Here is a 21083-nt window from a genome sequence, read left to right as displayed (position 1 = left end):
AAACACCTGAGAGGGTGAGAGGGAAGCAGTTTCACAGAGGCTTTTATACCCCTGCACCTGGCATTGGCAGTGGTTGCCCAGGGCCCTGTGTGAGGGTGAGAGCTGCAGTCTCCCAGGCATCTCTGGGGAGGAGACTGCCCTCGGCTAAGGGCCAGCCTCTTGAGAATGTTGCTGGGGGACGGGAGAGGGGGGTGCTGAACCAGGGAATGGGGATCTGCGCAGGGCACCCACAGCACCTGCTACAGAGCTGTCCCTCCCCCACACGGTCCTCTCCTCTTTCTCGCCTATGAATTGTCACATCAATTCAACTCAAGAAGTTCCTCACATACTTCTGAAGATGGCCCAGGGGTCATTTGTGAAGCGGGTGGGAAGGTGGAGGTCTAGGGTTCGTCTCTATCCTAAGAGCTGCAAGATTACATTCAAAAGGAATAACTGTTGGGATAATTCTTCCAAGACTAAGTACATTGAAAGGCTTGTTTTAATAAGCGTTCTCACAATGTACTTTGGTGCTGATTTGGTTCTCACAAGAGCAGTATGAAAGGGGTTTTATTCTTCTTCTTCCCATCATACAAACTACCGCCCAGAGTGGTTAAGTGTTTTACTTAAGGTGACCTAGCTAGTCAAAGTAGTCCATGTCTAATGGTACATTTCAGGCAGTCCTACAGACATCTGGGGACTATTCTTTTTAGGGTTGTCCCTTTTCTGAGCAGCTCTTTATATCATCAACCATCGCTCCAAAGCATCAACCTGAAATGAAAGTACTTGACAGCTACCTTCAGCGTTTTAGACACTGATGGTTTCTGGAGGCTTCAAACGCATAGTGGCATCTGCCTCAGGGGCTTCAGTCAACACAGGGAGCCCAATGTATAGCAAGCAGGGAGGTTTGATGGAATTCTAGGTAAGAGAGTGGGTGGGCACCGCAGGACCTGGGGTGGGAGACTTTTGAAGGGCAGGGGTGTTGCAGGCTGGCCTGTGTGGAAGGGTGGCTCTTGAATCAGCTAAATTCAAGCTAGCTGCTGGGAGTCCCTTCCTGCCCGCTGGGTGTCACTGGGACGGACACCTGTGCCAAGCGTTGGCACAACCCTCCATTCATGTATTCATTCACACATGGGTCAGCTGAGCTCCCACTGCATGGCAGGCTCGGGCTTGTCCCTGGGGAGGCCGTGATGAGGGGCTCCCCTCAGAGCCCACCATCTAGTGCAGCCAAGCCCACACTGCTGTCCACGTTCCAGTCCCTAGTTCCAGGTCCTGGGCAGTCCAGGCTGGGAAATGCTCTGAGCAGCAGCCTCTGCTCTTGACTTCACTCAACTCTAATTAAACAAGAGGTCAGTTTATCTCCCTGGAGAGAAGAGGGTTTAGAGGCGAGAGTGTATCACTAAGGAATTCTTTTGGCTTCAAGTAACAGAAAACACCACCTACAAGAACTCAAAACATAGGGATTCATTTGATCGCTTAACAAGAGGGCAGGAGGTGGCAGCAGCTGCTGGTCTTTGCACACTGGCTCAGCTGCATCAGGTGCATGCCATCCTCTTGTTCCCTCGTGCCTTTTGTCTCCTAGTGTCAAAGTGGCTGCTGTAGTCAAGACATCACATTCTCTGGAGCAGGAAGGAGACGGGAGGGAGGGGGTGGTGCCCGCTGAATCTGTTCTCTCACAAGCAAAGCAGCACTTTCTTAGGGTCTGTAGCAGACTTCTGCTTATTTCTCATTGTCAGAACTAAGCACATGACCACCCCTAACTGCGTGAGAGGTTGAGAAAGCGTGTCACCTGGGGCTACTAGGCTCATTGCTAGTCTGTGCAGCCTGGGGGTTGTTACAGAGACCAGTGGAGGAATGAATATCAGGGAGGCAACCAGCAGTGTTGCCACAAGGAGAGCCATGGATTCCCAGGGTCAGTCTCCTACTGAGTCATAAACCTGCTTCTTCCTGACCTGTCCTCTTCCTTTCGGCACAGGGAACCTCACACCCTCTCCTCCCCTGTCCTGCCTCCAGCCGGGACCTCCCATCCCATCTCCCTGTCTGCCCTCCAGCTTCCAGCTCCTGTTTCCTTCACCCAGGAGCCCTGCTGGGAAAGAGAAATAGGAGGGAGAATGAGAGAGGAGGGAGGGTGTTAATTAAGCACCAGATGTTTAACTCTGTTAATTAATGGCTCTGTCACCCTGAGTGGCATCAGCCTTCTTTTCCGTCTCTCCCCCTCTTGGGGGATGGCATCTAAAGCTGAAGAGCCCAGCATTGGTTCAGGGGGAAGATGGAGAAGGTAGCCCTGAGGAGATGGTCGAGTCCTGAGGTCACAAACAGACATGTTTTGTTTGGTGTAAATAGGGGTTTCAAAAAATGCAAGTAATTGCAGCATTTAGAAACAAGGGGGTGTCATAAATCAGATGCATATCCTTTCTTTAAAAATGGACAGATCTGGGCCCACATCCATAGAAGGCAACAATCGGCTGGTCAGAGGAGAGCTGAGTCACTGCTGTCGTGTCCATGTGGGCACCTGTCCTCTAGCCTCCCCGGCTCCTCCCTGTGCCGGCCAGCCCTGAGCACAGCTGCCTTGGGATCCGCTGTAGAGGTGCAAGTGCCAGGACTCAACAGTGGGTTGGATGTGGGAGATGAGGTGGAGGGGAATCTGAGAATGCTGAGATGTGAGTCAGGTGGGGGGTTGTAGTTCTGGTGACAGAAATGGAGGCGCAGGAGGAACAGGTTAAGGGAGAAAGGGGACAAATTCATTCTGGGCAGCCTATGGCGGGGGTGTCCGGGTGACAGTGGAATGGCATACAGTCTAGAGTCCAGAAGAGAGGGACTGGAGGTCTGGGGAGCCGGGTGAAAACAGAAGTCCTGGTGGCCACTGAGCCCCGGCTGGTGTGGCTCAGTTGGTTGGAGTGTCCTCCCGTACACCAAAAGGTCGCAGGTTTGATTCCCAGTCAGGGCATATACCTGGATTGCCGGTTCAGTCCCTGATTGATGTTTCTTTCTCTCTAAAATTAATAAAAAATCTGTCCTTGGGTGCGGGTTTAAAAAAAAAATAGAAGAAACCCTGGCGGGCTGCTGAGACCCCCCTGGGAGCAGTGGAGTGAGAGAGGGGAGTTGGGAATTGGGAACTGAACCTTGAGAATCACACATTTGGGAGAAGGAACCAAAGGGCCTACTGAGAGGTTAGAGGGAACCTGGATGGTGAAATGGCACAGAAATATGTACAGTGGCCAAGATTTTTATGGCACCTTCCTTTACATTATCTGCTTCGAGGCCAAAGGAGGATTTCCAGGGCCCTGTGCTCTGTGGCCACGAGAGGGAAGGAAATGGGGCCAAATCCCTGGTTCCTTCCAGTGCCCTGTGCTCACTGGATCCCTAAAGAAACAAGGAATCAACTATTCACATCAGATTTTACCTGTTTCAGGTCATTTGGATCCTTTTCTCTAATAACTTTAGGATGACAGGCTTTGTCCGTAAGTGAAAGTTTCAGTGAGACCTAGTAGGCAATGTGGGAGGGGTACAGCTTCTGTTACCAACACAGACACACAACCCTCACCCCGAAAAATCTCTCCCCGCTAGGAAAGGTGGAAGGAGCAGAGGTTGGGTTGAGAGAGCCCTGGGCCAGCCCTGACCTGCTGTTTTCCTTTCCCTCGCCCCTGCAGGCTTGGTTTGTGCCTTCGGAGTGAGGACAGGTGCCCAGAGGATGAAATGGATGGCGTTCCCGGGCCCAGGCTGGAGTCTGAGCCTGTGTTCTCCCCCTCAGTGCTTCCTCCCCGCTCCCTGTGACACCACCGCACAGAAGGCGGCAGATGTTGCCGCTCTCACTTCCTTTCAGTAGATTTACAAGCATCCCTTTATGTGCTTGTAAAAATTGGGTGTAAATCCTATTTTAAGAACACAGTGGAACTCATTACTTGGAGAATGCTCTGGAAGACCCTTTTGAGAAGTGAATAATAATCGCCCTTTGGTAAAACTTTTGTGCCAGTGTCATGAATTTCTTTGAAGTGCAGTTCACCTGTGAGCCTTTCCCTCGATCTCCCCTTTGTATTCCGTGGGTCTCCGTTCTCATAGGACACACCACTCGCCTTCCCTGTGCGTGTCCTCTCCCCTCCGCCCACCACCTCGGGCTCACACCTCATGCTCACTGACAGCTTCCTCAGCTATAGCTTCTTCTTTCCTCCCCGAGAGTGTGGCCATGACCTGCCAGCTACTGGGCTTCCTTCTTCAGAAATTCAGGCCCAGATGGGTCTTGGTGCCACGTGTGAACAACTGGGTGGGAGTGCGGGTGATGGGTGTGGTAGACAGAACAGCCCGCCAAAGGCCTCCATGTCTCTGGAACCTGTAAATATGTCAAGAGATGCTGCCCATGTGATTCTGTTAAGGACGTTGACAGTAATCACCCCAGGTTATTTGGGCGGGCCCAGTGTAACCACACGGGTCCTTGAGAGCAGAGACCCTTTCCCAGCTGTGCTAGAGGTGGTGCTAGGGGCCTGGAGATGGAATGTGGGTGGCCTCCCCAAGCTGGAAGGGCAAGGAAACCAATTCTCCCAGAGCCTCCAGAGAGGAACGCAGTCCTGCTGACACTTTGATTTTAGCCCATTGAGACCCATGTTGGATTTCTAACCTATAGGACTGTAGGAGAGTAAGTGTGCTGTTTGAAGCCACTAGGCCTGTGGAAATTGGTTACAGCAGCAACAGGAAATGAATACAGCGTCAGGCTCGCTTCGCTCGCTTCACTCACTGGGCAGGGGCAGGTGTGCCCTGGGGGACAGAGAGGGGCTGGCACTGGGCACCACTCTGTGGTGGGAGAAGACCCCATGATCTGGGGTGTCAGCAGCACGCCTTCTGGCTCTCCTCAGTCCCCTGGATTTGAGGAGCTCTTTTTAAAAAAAATTGTAATAACATATACATGACATAAAATTTACCATCTTACCCGTTTTTAAGTGTACAGCTCAGTAGTATTGAGTAGATTCACATTGTTGTGCAACCGTCACCACCATCCATCTCCAACACACTTTGCACCTTCTCAGACTGAGACTCTGTACCCAGGAAATAACCACTTTCCATTCTCCCCTCCCCCAGCCCTGGCAACCACCATTCTACCTGCTGTCTCTAAGAATCTGACTGTCTTAGGTACCTCACTAAGTGGAATTATGCAATACCAGTCCTTTTGTGTCTGGCTTTATTTACTCAGCATAATGTCTTCAAGGTTCATCCACGTTGTAGCGTGAGTCACACTTTCATTCCTTTTTAAGGTTCAAGAATATTCCGTTGTATGGATAGGCCACACTTCGCTCATCCATTCATCCATGGATGGGCATTTGGGTTGCTTCCCTCTTTTGGCTGTTGTGAATAATGCTGCTGTGGACCCGTGTGTACAAATATCCTTTCGCATCCCTGCTTTCAGTTCTTGGGGTACATACCCAGAAGTAACTGCTGGATCATATGGTAATTCTATGTTTAATTTTTGGGGGAACAATCATACTGTTTTACATAGTGGCTGCACCATCTTACCTTCCCACCAACCCATTTTAACAACATTTTAAAATATGTTTTTATTCACTTTAGAAAGAGAAACATGGATGTGAGAGAGAAACATTAGTTGACTGCCTCCTGTATGCACCCAACTAGGGATCGAACCTGTAACCCAGGCATGTGCCCTGACTGGGAATTGAACTGGCGACCTTTTGGTGCATGGGATGACGCTCAACCAACTGAGCCACCTGGCCAGGGCCATTTTAACAATGTGTCAGGGTACAGGTCAGTGGCGTTAAGGGCATTCACACTGTCCTGCAGCCATCAGCACCACCCATCTCTTTAGAAGCTCTTTGAAGAAGAGCAGAACCAGCTCTCTGGTGCCGAGGAGCCATGCTCCAGAGAGTGAGGGGACTAGGCCCTCCCACATGGGTTTATGTTGAGCAAGTGGGTCTATCACTGAAACCCCAAGAAAGCCCAGGCCGTCAGCTGGATTTGCCGTCTGCTTCTGAGCTATAGGCATGGTTTCAAAAGCAGTTTCATTTTCTATAGCAATGGACTCTCTGATAGCAGAATGCTTCCATGGAGAGAGCTGGCCCATGGGGAGGAGAAAAAGGAGGCTGCTCTAATGACTAGATAAGCTTGATTTATGTTTGGCAACATCCTTAGCATTTAATTCCAGCAATTAAAGCAGGCAAGCCTCCTTTGTTTTCGTTTTCATTGCAAAAACAATAAAATATTATAGAATGTTTGGAGAAAAAAAGAAGAAATTCCTACTCATCGTTATACCACCTTAGTGCGACCACCACCAGCACAATTCATAGCACTTACCTGTGCAAGCTGTAACCTAACGTGTTAGTTCCGGGATCCATCACAGCTGCTCTGCAGCTACCAGGCAGGGTCCTGCTTCCAGCCCATGGTTTCTCCCTCTAGCGTTCTCTTCCCCAGGCTTTTGGTCACCTTCCTCCGTGCGCGTGTTTTCGCCTACAAAGTTACCCTCACGAGGTTCCCATTTTCCCAAGTGATATAAACATTCCCTTTCTATTCTTTTCAGTTCTGACCTTGTGTTGACATATGCTGTTCATAGCAGCAAGTCCCGACTCCATGATTAGAAATACAGAATGGGTGTGGCCGTGCTTTAGAGGTTTCCCCATCTGCAAATGATTGCTGGAGCAGCCTGCTAGCCCCAGCAAGACGCCCACCGGGGCTGTGCTCCTCTCACAGGTGATGTCAATAAAGCCATGGTCCTGTGTGGTCCGCTGAGACTGTGCAAGGGGCAGGTCTGGAGCTCCACTGCCCCAGTTTGGATCTGGCTTCTATGTGTTTGGCTTTATGCAGGTTACTTAACTGGCCTGTACCTCAGTTTTCCCATCCATAAAAGGGGGATGATGACAGTACCTGCCTCACAAGGTTATCTATATATATAAAACCCTAACATGCAAATAGACCCAACAGCAGAACAACCAGTTGCTATGACGTGTGCTGACCTGAAAATTCTTTGCTCCTGTGCACCATGGTCTCTCCTGGCGCTCGCACCTGCTGCCAGCGCTGGCCCCACTCACACCTGCTGCTGGCATCGGAGCTACTGCTTGCACCCGCTGCTGGTGCCTGGCGCCAGTCCCAATCACTCGGCGCCATCAGTGGGTGCAAGCAGTGACTGCTGGCCCTGATTGCTCCTGAGGGGTGATTGGGGCAGCAGCCGCCACTCGCACCCACTGATGGCACTGACCCTGCTCACACCCACTGCTGGCACTGGCCCCGATCGCTCTGTGCCATCAGCGGGTGTGAGTGGGACCGGCGCTGTCAGTGCACAGGAGCTGGGGCGGCAGGAGTGGGCTGCTGGCAGACAGCACCTTGGCGGGAGGGTCTGGGCAGGGATGCGGAGGATGGGTCAAGACCCGCCCCTGTGCCCACTGGTTGCCTCTCAGCCCACAGTTCCTTTCAAGGTGCATGAATTCATGCACTGGGCCCCTACTTTGAAGATAAACTGCATAATGTCAAGAGCATAGAACACTGCCTGCTGCATAAGAACATGGTCTTTGTTGCTTTTGTTGTCATTTAGTCTTGGTTCTCCCACCAGCTTCCTGCTCAGTACTCTCTCTCAGGCCTCAGTTTCCTAACCTGTAAAACACAGGGTTGAACCAAATGATCTTTCAGAGCTCGTCTTATTAAGCTTTGGGGATCACATTTTTACTTTTAATTGCAGTGGGGGGAAGGGGGACTGCAGGAAGGACTGCCAAACACTGATGTGACAAAGGCACATGACTTTTAGTTTGCTAGGAAATAGAGAGGAGAGGACCCAGCCCGGCGGGGTCTGGCCCAGCCCAGACCTGAGAGCAGAGCTCAGAGGCAGGGAATGAACTTGCTCCTGGGAAAGGGGGTGGGTGGAGGCGGCACCCGCACCCTTACCCCCAGGTTCCAGAGCTGGAACGTGCTGGGCAGTCTTTCAGAGCCTCTCTTCCCTCCCCCACCTGGTCCCAACCTTCCCTCTGGGCCCCAGTCGCCCAGATGGTCTAAATGGGAAGAAAAGGGGAAAATCCGTATCCAATCTGCTCTATTCAGAGCAATGGGAAGGAATCTGCATCTCAATTTTATCTTTGTCCTGAGCTTGGCTAAACGTTGCCCCCCAAGTAGTGAGTGATGGGTGGGTGGGAAGATGGCATTCTGGCCCTGGGTGAGGGTGAGGGTGGGGGAGGGAGGGGCCCCCCACACCTTCCCCTCCCCACTAAGTTGCAGACAGAATACATTCCTTCCTGCTCTTGGTTTCCCCCTATTTCCTCTTCTTTTCTTTTCCTTCAGTTTTTCTCCCCCTTTTCTAGGCAAGCAGCCAAGTGGAGACTGAATGGAGGCAGGGAGTGGGGAGGGGACCCAGGAAGGAGGATCGCTGAGCCCCCTTCCCCAAAGGCCTCAAGGGCTCAAGGGCCAAGCTTGAGGTGGGGACAAAAGGAAGCATCTGTGTCCCTGCCCCCACACCGGCCCAGCTGTCCCCTGGGCTGTGGAGTCTCCCAGGCAGTCTTGCTGTGAGCTGGGCTGGGCTGGGCCTCTGGACTCCCCTCTGTCCATCCGCAGCCGATGGAATTTCTCTCTCCAGAGCCGCTCAGGACCTGGAAAAGCTGCTCCCACACCCCAAACTCACAGGAGGCTCATTTGCAGCAGGAAGTCAGTTTAATAATTTATAGTTCGAAAGCGCTCACCCTGGTCAGGAAGCCAACTCAGGAAACCAAATTAAGCTTCTAAGGCTGCTTGGGGAGTTCCTGGAGCCAGGGCTACGGAAGGTGCCAGGAGAGCTGGCCCGTTCTCTCCAGGGAGGACGGTGTATGTCGGGGCCCAGGGCACGGGCTTCTGCAGCCGACAGTCTGGGGTGCAGATCCCTCTGCTCCCAATGGGCACTGGGACCTTGGGCGCGTTCCTCAGCCCCACCCGCCTCTGTTCCTTCCTGTCAGCTGAGCATGGCCATCACAAGATATTTCTTGGCTTTCTTGCCCAATGACCACCGGGTCTTGCAGGGAAGGAGCTTAGCCCAGTGCCTGGCACATTCTCAGGACATGGCAGCCGGGCTTTTTCCAGCCCCATCTTTAGGGTCAGAGATGGTTCTTTCCTGTCTGATTACAGCCTTTTTATCAGCCAGAGGAAAAGAGTCCCCAGTGGCTCTGCAGGGGCGCCCTTGCAGCAGTAATTTGAGGGCTCAGCTCCCCTACCTGGTCCTCCATCTTTTGCAGTTGGGCTGGTATGTCCTCCACACGGAACAGTGGGGGCCGAGATCCAGCCGTGCTCCTGGTGTGGGGCTGGGTTCTCTTGGAGGAAGAGGCACCCAATCAATTCTGGTTCTGAGGGTTGCCCTGCAACCCATCCCTCCCACTGTCCGCTGCCCTTTAACTTCCCCAAGCGCAGACCCGCCCTCATCCTTCCACCGCCTTAAACTATCAATGGGTCCTCCTTTTCAGCAGAAGAAAACCTCCTGAAGCTTTAGGTTTGCACTAGACTCTCCCATGAGTCGGCCTCAGTCTTCTGTTCCAGACTCTTCTCCCTCTAATCTCTGTCTGTCCCTTTCTCCAGCCTCCATGGATTATGCGAGGATGGCCCAGGGCCAACCAGGTCTTTGCCTGTGCTGTCCGCTGTTCCCTCAGTCTGGAATGCTCTGTCCTGATGCCGGGGGGAAGTTCCCCTTCCTTTCTTCAAGATTGTATTTGAGTTCTGCCTTCGAGGTGAGGCACCTTAGACCTCCATCCTATTGCATCATCTCCTTCCCTTGTCCAGGGCAGCTTGCATCTCTCTTCAGACCCCTCCCAGTCTGCTGCCTGCTCTCTAGCCATGCTGCCATCTCCTTTGCAGCCCTGGAGCCTACAGGAGGGCTGGGACCCCTTTCTTCATCCTCAGTCTGAAGGATCTGAGGGTTCTCTGTGTGGCAATTCAGCCTCTCCCAGTAGGAAGGCTGGCTTTCTGGTGAGCAGGGGAGGGCATAGTTGTGCAGGGGGAGCCTGTTGGGAAGCCAATTTGGGTTGGGTTCATGGGAAATTCAGCACACACACACACACACACACACACACTCTACCCCATGCTCCTCATCCTCTGCCCCAGAGAGAAGAGCAGAAGTTCCTTCCAACAGCTCTGGCCTGGCCCTCTGCCCTTCTCTCTCAAGCAGCAATGTCATCCCCCCCCACAGTTAGAGCTAATCCTTCTCCCACTCTCTGTGCTGGGAGAGTGAGCCCTGGAGAAGTCCCAGAGAAGGCGTCCTCCAGGGGGTGCCTGCGTGGGTGTGCGTCCTCTCGCACATACATGCACACGCGTTCACATGCCTCCAGGCACCATTAGCGTGACCCCATATGAAGGACTACACATTAGCGTGACCCCATATGAAGGAATTGGGGCAGCAGCGGGAGAGAAGGCAATAGAAGCTCTGGCCGGTGATTTGGGAAAATGCTTTCCTTATCACTGGGGGTTTCCCGAAATAGCAGCAGTCAGCTGGTGCTGTGCCTCTCTTCCTCCAACTCCTGGAGCGAGCATCCTGCAGCTGAGCCAGGGACCGGGCCCTGAGACAGGGCCAAGCACAGGTTTCCTGTGTCCCCTTATCCACCCAGACCCAGGCCCAGGTGGTCATTCTCTCTGCTGTGACACAGTGTTCCTTGGGGAAATGTCTCCTTTCGTCTATTAGACTATAAGCTCTTTGAGGGCAGGGACCATACTTATGTCATATGGGCATCTCCCCTCCCTCACTTTCCCCATCTATACAGGCCCAGCACATACCAGGTGTTCAGTAAACATCCAGTGAAGTTATGTGTAAATGAATGAAAAATGAGCCTGAGACAGACACCTGGTAACTAGTGGAATATTTCATGTATATGAATATATTTATACAAACGTGTTTCATAAAGGACCTCCTCTGTGCCAGACTCCCTTCTGGGTGCATTATAAGCTCTCTCTCTAAGACAGGTGGACTATTAACCTCCTCGTACAGGTGATGAAACAGATTCACATGTAGATCTGGCAGTCCCCCGAGCTCAGAACTTCCATGGCACTCCACACTCCTCGGGAAGGTTGGCTGGCTTCTGCTACGCCCCACCCGCCAGAAGAGACATTCTGGGATTCTTTTAACATCAGATCAGACAAACCTATTAAAAATAGAAATTCTTGTCTGTCTGAGGAGAATTGGTTATACATATGAGAACCCAAACTGTAGGGATAGGAATGGTACTTGGCTAGTGATAACTGAGACCTGAAAAGCAAGGGTGTGAACAGAGCAGGAGTGAATGAGTCTCTAGTAATAACAGTAGTAATGACAGCCGGCCCTTATACGAGGCCTGCTGCATGGCAAGTGCTGTTCTAAGCCGGGTAGACAAAATAACTCACTTAATCTTCACAACAGCTCTGTGAGGTCAGCGTCATCCCAGGTCCCGCCTGTCTTTCTGCACCACATCCTTACCACCCGGCTAACGGTCACTTAAAGCAGCGCAGGCTAACGCAGCCCCGTCCACCCTACCTGCAGGCCAGGCGCAAAGAAGGCGAGCCCTCTCAGAGCGTTTCCCCCAAAACCCCACCATGACTTCCTCCGCCCCTCACTGGCCACCCTGTCGGAAAGGCTGGGAATGGCGTTGAGCAGGGCACACTGCCCCGCCCCACACCCAGGCTCCTTCAGGGAGGAGAGGGCAGGAGTGGACGTGAGGAGGCAGTGCTGCGTGGGCGGCTCCTGGTCTGACACCACCCACTCGGACGGACTTCAGCAAAACCAGGGGAAACTTCACTACAGGATCCGGGAGGGGGTGGCTCATGGCAGTAAGACGTAGTCTGATCTCAGGAAAGGGCTGAACCGGGAGTGGAAGGCTGTCAGCATCCCTTATGCGTTTCTGCTGTCTCCTGTCACTGCCTTAAGTCGTCTCTGCTCCTCTTCTCAGCCGACGTGACCCATGGGAGATGGCCTCCCCACCTGTCCACATGACATGTTCCTACATGTTCCTAGTTCCTCTAGAAAGACTGACTTGACCCTGGGGGGGTGAGGGGGAAAGGGAAGGGAGGGAGGGGACCCAAATTGCCATGGGAGGGCATCTGATTGGTCTATTTTAACCACATGACTATCCTTGATGCAGCAGCTATGATGAGGGACAGGGGTTAGGTGTATTTATGAGGTGCCAGGGGCCTTCGACCCGTGGGGGGATAGTTTCCAAAGCTGGGGAATTCTTGGGAGTTGGGAAGTCACTCCCCCTTCCATACCAAGTATCTAAAAGTCTGCTCAAAAAGTCAGACCCTGGCCCTTGTTGGTGTGCTCAGTGGTTAGAGTGTCGGTCCACACACTGAAGGGTCCCATGCAGGCTTGATTCCCGGTCCAGGGCTCAGACCTGGGTTGCAGTTTCTATCCCTGGCCCTGGTTGGGGTAGGAGCTGGAGGCAACCAATCGATGTTTCTCTCTCACATCAATGTTTCTGATGTTTCTCCTTCTCTCTCTCCTTCTCCTCCCTTTCTCTCCCTCCCTCCCACTCTCTCTAAAAAGCAATGGAAAAAATATCATCGGATGAGGATTAACAACAACAACAAAAGTCAGTCCCTGTAACACCCTCAGTGATTGGGGGATTAACCATTCTGTTTTCCAGTGTGGCACCCCCTGTTCTGCTGGCGTTTGCAAAGCTGCAAGCCCTGGTTCATTGAGCTCTGTCCTGACCATTAGCACCCACACTCCAGCCCATGCCTCGCTGCCCGGGTCCTTCTGTCCCTCCTTTGCACCCTTCTTAGGGTCTCCTGTCTTCCTTGCCAAGGGCAGAGGAGGTCCTGGAAGATGGTGGAAAAGAGGTGTGTATGCGAGCCCCTGTGGGATTCCTAAGTCATCCCCCGGGCTCCCCTTGCACTCCTAAGGACTGAAATGCCCATCCTGTCTCCTCCCTGACCAGTACCCGTTCTGTCTACCTCTGGGCAACTCTCCCCGGTCTGTGTGTTGTGTGCACATCCACCTGCTGCCCTGGCTCTCTCCTCCTCTCTCTCTCCCCCGCACCTGAGTGGAGAAGACCTGGAATCCAGGTCCTGCCCTCAGACCTCACCCACCCCCATTCACAGCTGTGCGCCTTCCCTTCTCCTCAAAAAGAGAAGCACTGTGCTGGAGCCCAGGTGGAGGAAGGGATCTTAATCTAGCAATTATTGATTCAGGAGGGCCTTGGAAGACATAGTTACATAAAAACCATAACTTATGGAAGTTAGGTACTTTAAGTACCTAAGGGGAGGGGAGGGGCTAACGATGTGCTCCTAATTCAGGCCCAGAGCTCAGGATCTGGCCACCCCAAGGGGCAGGCCTGGGAGCAGTGTGGGTGGTAGTCAGACCTGGGATGGGAGGCAGGAGGCCTGGGTAGGGAGCAGGGGAATGGTGAGGGTTGGGAATAATGAGGGGAGGGCAGTTGTCCTAATACCTTAGTCAGCGGTTCTCAACCTGTGGGTCGCGACCCCTTTGGGTGTCGAACGACCCTTTCACAGGGGTCGCCTAAGACCATCAGAAAACACATATATAATTACATATTGTTTTTGTGATTAATCACTATGCTTTAATTATGTTCAATTTGTAACAATGAAAATACATCCTGCATATCAGATATTTACATTACGATTCCTAACAGTAGTAAAATTACAGTTATGAAGTAGCAATGAAAATAATTTTATGGTTGGAGGTCACCACAACATGAGGAACTGTATTAAAGGGTCGTGGCATTAGGAAGGTTGAGAACCACTGCCTTAGATGTTCTGAGCAGCTGAGAGGAAAAGCCCAGCTAAGGTCTAAAGAGATGATATTTGCATATGCATTGAATATCACCAATTAGGTGTTGTAACCCCAAGGAAACAGATGGCGCAAATTGGGACGAGGGAAGGCAGTTTAATAAAAGCACGATTTACCAAGCTGTGGGAAGGGATCTGGAACCACGTGGGAGTGCTCACCGTGGGTCTCCAGGGCTGGTGAGGAGGGGGTGGTACCTCTGGGTGTGAAGGGAGGAGGCGGGGGTGGGGGGTGGGGGGGTAGATTACTGAAATCTGGAGGCACAGAAGCTAGAACCAGGGTTCTGACAGGAGTGCACTCTGCTGCCTCCTCCCTCTACCCTCCCTTCTACCAGTGCCCTCCCCCCACCATTGGTCAAACAGAGGGAAGGGGTCCCTGGATGCTGCTCAGGCACAGAGCAGGAAGGAGAGAGAGTGGAGGGATAGATAGAAGGCATCTAGCACAGGGGTCAAAGGGCAAAAGGAAATACCTCCAGGGCATCAGAAGAGTTCTCACTAAAGGGTGCTCACTGTTTGCCAGGCACTGTTCCAGGCCCTTTAAAGATAGTAATTCCTTTAATACTTACATCTGTGGAGGGAGCTGATTTTGCCCCTGGGCGCAAGATGGGGCAGAGTAAGGGAGAAGGGGGCACTCCTGGGCACACACATTGTGTGGTCATGGGGATATTCCTTTGAAGCCTTGCAGCAATGCAAGGAGGATGTTAGCCATTTCACACACAAGTGAGGAAGCTTAGGCCTGGAAGAACCCATCCTACTGTGATTCTCCACACCTGGGGTGAGGTATCCGACATTTGAAAGGGAGAAAGAGGAGGGGTCCAGAGCAAAGGCTCTTAGAGAGGGACGGAACCCCAGGGGCCTAGTCTCGGGGAGGCTGGCAGAATCCCCTTGGGGTCACTCATCTGGGGGCTCCAGGCCGCCACCCCCAGTGGAAGTGATTCTGATTGGTTCCCCCATGCATCCCCTGGAAAATCCTGAGCTCATTTAACCTTTCATTTCACAGATGAGGAAAGTGACACCAGGAGGTCATGCAGTGAGAGGCCTGAGGCTGGGGAGCCTGGGGACACAGTGGATGGCCTCTGAGGAGAGCTGGGAGCTGGTTCAGATGGCGTAAGGGAGGCCACAGGGGAGCTATCCAGCCTTCTCACTTAGAAGTTTTAGGGAACTGAAACTAGTTTTTAAAAAGGATTAATTTTTAATAGACTAGGTCTGTGGTGGGCACATGCGGCTCTTTGGCCCCTTGAATGTGTCTCTTCCACAAAATACCACGTGTGGGTGCGCGTACAGTGCGATTGGAACTTCGTGGCCCATGCACAGAAGTCGGTTTTCGGCCTGGGCGAGTCTATTTTGAAGAAGTACCGTTGATATTTGGCTCTGTTGACTAATGAGTTTGCTGACCACTGGACTAGGTAATATTAGACATATTTATTATTCAAAAATGAAAATAATATAAAAGGTATATATTGAGAAGGCCAGATCACAATTTTGCTATCTATAGGTAACCTTTTTTTATTTGATTTTTTTTCAGTGTATGTTAATGCTAAGATAAGGAAATAGAAATATATATATTCTTGTCTCTACCCTCTTTTTTACAGAGAAAAGGTGGCATGCTGTTACCCTGTTGTGCACCTTGCTTTTTTCAATTCATATCCCTGGAGAGTTCTCCATATTAAAATCTAGAGAAAACCTCATTCTTTTCTAGAGCTGCACAGTATCCCATTACAAAGATCCACCGTAGCTATGGAAGCAGCCTCTGGTTGCCAGGTACTGGGTTGTTACCCGTCTCCTCTTACTTCACAGAACACCATCGGAATTATCTTGTGCCTCCCTGACTTTGCAGATGTGCAGGTGCCTCTCTAGTCTATTTTGCTTCCTGATAACCTGTGATGAAGGAACAGGTTTTACTTATCAATTTATAACCTGTTGCAGGGGGATGCTCATGTAAAATGTAATAAAAGTGAATCCCTAGAGAAGTGAATTTAAAAAAAACCTGCAAAATACAAGCCCAAATATTTTTTTAAAAATATAATTTATGGATTTTTTACAGAGAGGAAGGGAGAGAGATAGAGAGATAGTTAGAAACATTGATGAGAGAGCAACATCAATCAGCTGACTCCTGCACACCTCCTACTGGGGATGTGCCCGCAACCAAGGTACATGCCCTTGACCGGAATCAAACCTGGGACCTTTCAGTCCAAGGCCAGCGCTCTATCCAATGAGCCAAACCGCTTAGGGCAAGCCCAAATATTTTGTTATTAGATCCAATAGACATAAAAATTATTCTGTCAAATAACTATACAGGTTTTTAAACGCTTACTCTCCAATGTCTGCATTAATCTTGCCACAGAGTCATCAGAGTTCATACTGGTCCGTGGACCATACTCTGAGTAGCACTGATCTAGACTCCCACAATTAGGTCAGAGGGTAAGCGCCTCTGTCATTTTTGCCAGATATGGCCAGATGCCCCTCCACGGCTGTGCCATTTTGCACACCCACCAGCAGTACATGAGGTCGCCTCCTTTCCCGCAGCCTCACCAACAGTGGTCTAACTTGGATTTTTGCTAAACCGATAGGTGAGCAGAGGTGATCTCAGGCTGTTTTAATTTGCATTGCTCTTATTATGAATGAGAATAAGTGTCATTCATGTTTTAAAGCCCAGTTTGCATTTATATTCATTTTCTACTGGACTGTTGGTTTTTTTCTTCTTGATTCCCAGGAGTTATTTACGTAGCAGGAATATTAACCCCTTTGCCTGTGGTATGAATTGCAAATATTTTTTCCAGTTTGTTATTTGATTTTGCTTAACATTGTTTTTTTGAGGGGGTAGGGGGGAAGAGAGGCATGCAGAAGTTTGTGGGTTTTATGTAGTTAAATATTTTCTTTAATAACTTCTGGATTTTGAGTCATGGTTCTCCACTCCAAGGTCATAAAGATTACTGCTCACATTTTCTTCTAGTATTTTGTTGGTTTTATTCTTAGCATGTAATCTTTTATCCAGTTGGAATTTTTCCTAGTATAAGGTGTAAGTTATGGGCCCAAATTTATCTTTTTATAACTGGCTATTCATTCGTCCTAGCTCCATTTATTAAAGTCCCTAAGATACCACTTTTATCATTAAAACAAATTTTAAGCCATTTGGGATCATAATAGAAAGAGCTCTATAATTTGTCAGTTTTGTGTAGAATACCATTCCAAGGGAAATTAGCTTTCAAGCTATGATCTATAACTTTGTATTTCTAGAGCAGGATAAACTCTAAGTAACATAAATTTATTTAAACAAACAAAAACCAAACCTGTGGGGCCACTGACATCCACGAGGAACGTGGGAGAAGTGGGCCTTGCCGAGGGAGCACATGGTGAGACTGAATGTTTGCCTTGCAGGTCCTCCCCGGCCTGCCTGCCTGCCGCTGGGAGCTGGGACCCAGAGGGGCCCACCATGGTGCTCCCGGGACCCCTGGCTGCCACCCTGTTGCCGCCCAGCCTCGCGCTGCTGGTCTTCCACCTCTCCAGCTCCCAGGATGTCACCAGCGATCCCGGCCGTGAGCAGCAGCTGTGCGCCCTGAGGGAACACCCCACCGTGGCCTTTGCAGGTGAGAGACGCTGTACATGCGCAAGTCTACAGTTCTTTCTGCAATGACGTGTCTGAAGGACTCAGTCCCACCTTGGATTCAGATGGGTAAGGACAGCAGCCATGGGCGGATGGGTCTGACTTTGGTCTCCAGACAATGTGTCCAGACCCTTCTCTCATATTTACCTGGGAGGCAGGGCCTTCCTTTGCTGGAGAAAGAGGTGTGGACCCCCTGGGTGGGCTGCTGAGGGTTGGCGGTCTCTCAGCTCTGGCTCTTCTGGAAGCATGAGCTCTGCTTCTTGGCTTTTCTGGGGGGAAGATGAGGATGACTCACTCCTTGGAAGTGCCTCGTGATCTCTGCACAGCCTCCTTCTGCTCTAAGATGGCTGCAGGGATGCCCATCTTTGGGGTCCTCGGAACCCCCTGGGAAAGGGGACCTGGTGACTGGTAACTCCTTTGGTCTGTCAAGGGAGGGCATGGGAGTGTCTAGCTGAAGTGTTTCCCAAGCTGGGATGTGTGAATCGCTGGGCATATTCTGAGGGTCTATCCGTTTTCACTAAGTTTCTAAAATTAGTACATACATTTGATGATCATCTAAAAACAAAGCAAAAACATAAATACTGGAGCTTCCTGGATGTTCTCCCCCGACCTGGGAGCCAGGGTGGGGGTCCCTGGTGGTGTTACATCACATCAATACTTCAGATCCATTGCCTCGCGGGAGCTCACACTGATGTCGTCTCAGGGGTCCCCACGTCCTTAAGTCTGATAAACACCTATCCTGTCTCTCCTTCACTATAACCCTGGCTGGGAGGCAGGGCAAGGCCACCACCCCTTTTGACAGATGCGGGCCGAGGTGCAGAGGGTTGGGGAGACTTGTCAGAGCCTCCTGACTGGGCCCAGGCAGAGTGATGGAGCGCTCCACCCTCCTGTGCCCAGGCAGGAGGAGCAGCCCGTCCTCTGGGATGCTACAGCCCGTCCGGAGGGGCAAGATGGAAACCAACGCTGCCCTGGTTGGTTTGGCTCAGTGGATAGAGCGTTGGCCTGCGGACTGAAAGGTCCCGGGTTCGATTCCGGTCAAGGGCACATGCCTGGGTTGCTGGCTCGATCCCCAGTGGAGGGCATGCAGGAGGCAGCCGATCGATGATTCTCTCTTATCATTGATGTTTCTATCTCTCTCTCCCTCTTCCTTCCTCTCTAAAATCAATAAAAATATATATTTTTTTTAAAAAAAGATGGAAACCAGCACAGAAAAATAAACTCATGAGTCGGAGGCTGGCATGGGATTGGGGGCTGGGGAGCCCTAGGAATAGGAGTTGGGGGCTCTGCGGGGGAAGGCTGGGGCGTTTAGAAGTGTGGGGTTCCCAGCAGCGGGCTGCTCCTGTCTCCTGTCTTGGGGAGGTTTTCCAGCCGGTTTCTCTATGCTGTTTTCTCTGTCTTGCTTGAGTGGGGATCCAGGCTTTGAAGGCTTAAGTGGATTACGGTAAATTAACAATCCCTTTAAGCCTACAAAACTGAGCATGCACACCCTCAGACTTCTTTTTTTTTTTTTTTTTGTCAGATTACACTTTAATTGGCTAGAAATATAAAACCTGTCTTTGGAGACTATCAGGACACCCTCAGACTTCTGATGGCCCCTGAGGTGCTGCTGGTGGCTGCCCCTAAAGGGAAGGACCAAGTGGGGGACAGAGGGAGCCAGATTCTGAGGGCTGAAGATTGTCCCCTTCACAGAGGTCCCCTGTGGCGGCTCCTAATACAACATTTCTTCTCAGGGCTTCCCAGGGGCACTACTGGCTGACTCTGGGGCAGGGACAATGGGATGAGTGCAGGGGACCCCTGTCCCCCAACCAGGCTGCTCTATACTGGGGGTGAGGATGGCAGGGGGTGGGAGATGCGTTCCTTGAGTTCCTGGCTTCCTTGACACCATTTTGTACCTTCACGTGTAAATCACTTGACTTGCCACCGCACCCCTTTCAGGATGAGGGGATGAGGCTCAGGGTGACATCGATGGTGACACAGAGTCATAAGGGTTTCCCTTCTTTCCGGGCAAGAGGAGATGGTCTGTCGTCTGGGACTGGCAGCCCTGCGGAGTGGTGTCCTCTCTGCTTCTCCTCCCCAGCCCTCCTGGCCTCCACCAGCTCACCCCCTTCCCCATCCTGACAGCTCTGGCTTTTCCTGTCCACTCACGAACTTTTTATTGGGTCCTGCTTGATGCCAGGCACAGAATGGGACCCAGTGGGGCCTCGGAGGTGAGCAAGGGTCTCTTCTGGGTACTCACGTGCCTCTCATTGCTTCTTCAATGTCACTCCCCGGTGGCCCCCAGTGCAGTTGGTCCTGGACCAGGACTAGTCCGTCCTGCTGTCTCCCCACACCCTTCTGCACAGCTGAGTACGCACTGGGGACTACTGATGGACTGTCTTCTGGGTGACACCGTGTTCTAGAGAAGTTGCCGTAATCCATCCCAGCACAACCCCCAGCTTCCAGGGTTCCCTCAGATGTTGCACTTTATTTCCGACCGAGCTGTAGGCTTCCAACCCCGTAGCTCCAAATTTCCTTCTCCCCCGACACCTGACTGATCAGGGAATAACCCCTCGGTACCCAGAGGAGCTGCCAGGTGCAGAGCCTGACATCGTCCTGTTGTGGAAGGTTACATTCTCTGCTGTGTGTTTCTTTTAAGGGGGCCCACCTGTGTTTCTCTTTTTTTAATATATATTTTTTATTTTATTTTAAGTATATTTTTATTGATCTCAGAGAAGAAGGGAGAGGGAGAGATAGAAACATCAATGATGAGAGAGAATCATTGATCGGCTGCCTCCTGCACGCCCCCCACTGGGGATCGAACCCACAACCTTAGGCATGTGCTCTTGACTGGAATTGAACCCGGACCCTTCAGTCCGAAGGCTGACGTTCTATCCACTGAGCCAAACCAGCCAGGGCCACCAGTGTTTCTCTTTGGCCCTCACGGTATTCCTCTTGCCACGGCATGGCCTTTCCAGGCAGCAGGAGAAGCCAGTATGGAGTTAACACTGGCAGTGGTTAATCCACAAAGTGGGTAATTGAATTGACTATACATAATTAAAATCACAGGCGCGTCATGGAGAATGTCATTTTTCTCTTAAAGACGCTGTCCAAAGCCTTCGCTGCACACGGAGCTCGGACGTGCTTGGTGTTTTAAAGACAGCCCTCCCTCTGGTCCTCTTTGCCTGTTTAATCGGAGGAAGCTGGCTGCCTTCCCAAGAAGGCTCCCCCGATCACGGGGCTGCACGTCTCTCCCTTTCCCCTTTGCCCACGTTGGCCCCTTCTGTGTTAGGGGAGAGGGACAGAAACTGGAAGGGGCCTCCACCCGCCCCTCCCCTGACTCCCCCCAGTTGTCATCTTGGCTCCTGCCCTGTTTCCTCTCCCTCTTCCCTCCTCCCCAAGGACCCACCTGAGCAAAGACTGGGCTGAGAAGTCCCCAGATGGAGTTCCTCCTGGTTTGCTGCAGACCAGTCATGCCACCTCTTGCCCTGTTTGGCTGCCCACATCTGGAATACCTCTGTTGGAAGGGGAGAGAATTAAAGTGTGACCCAGTTGCTACTTTTGGGGAGCACCCAGTCTGATGGGCAAGCTCTTTCATACCGCCCCTCCCCCACCCCGGAGAAAACACACTTGAGCACGTTGAGTGACAATAACATACAATGTGGATGGAACAGAAAGGGTAGAGAGAATGTAGACCAAAATAAGATCAGCTGGAGGGGAAATAATCCAGGAGAGCTTCCTGGAGGAAGAGGACCCTTGGCTTAGTCTCTCAGGTAGTATAATATCCTACCAGGATTTCTGAGAGTGGCCCTGAGGTCAG

The 21083-nt window shown here is 51.5% G+C and overlaps 1 protein-coding gene across 1 annotated transcript in view; it reads left to right on the top strand.

Moving 5' to 3' along the window:
- The window catches only part of SEMA5B (semaphorin 5B), a 115128-nt gene that overhangs the window by 59618 nt on the left and 34427 nt on the right, over window positions 1-21083 (top strand). Inside the window, exon 2 of the mRNA XM_070403580.1 lies at window positions 17062-17270. Coding sequence (XP_070259681.1) covers window positions 17117-17270 — 154 coding nt within the window. The 5' untranslated portion in view covers window positions 17062-17116. The remainder of the gene's footprint in view (window positions 1-17061; window positions 17271-21083) is intronic.

Source organism: Myotis yumanensis, unplaced genomic scaffold (assembly GCF_028538775.1).
Source record: "Myotis yumanensis isolate MYYU_CA2020_CCGP unplaced genomic scaffold, mMyoYum1.0.hap1 SCAF_2, whole genome shotgun sequence".
Lineage (NCBI taxonomy): Eukaryota > Metazoa > Chordata > Mammalia > Chiroptera > Vespertilionidae > Myotis > Myotis yumanensis.
Note: the sequence above shows the minus strand (reverse complement) of the source record. Positions and strands in the feature narration are given on the sequence as shown.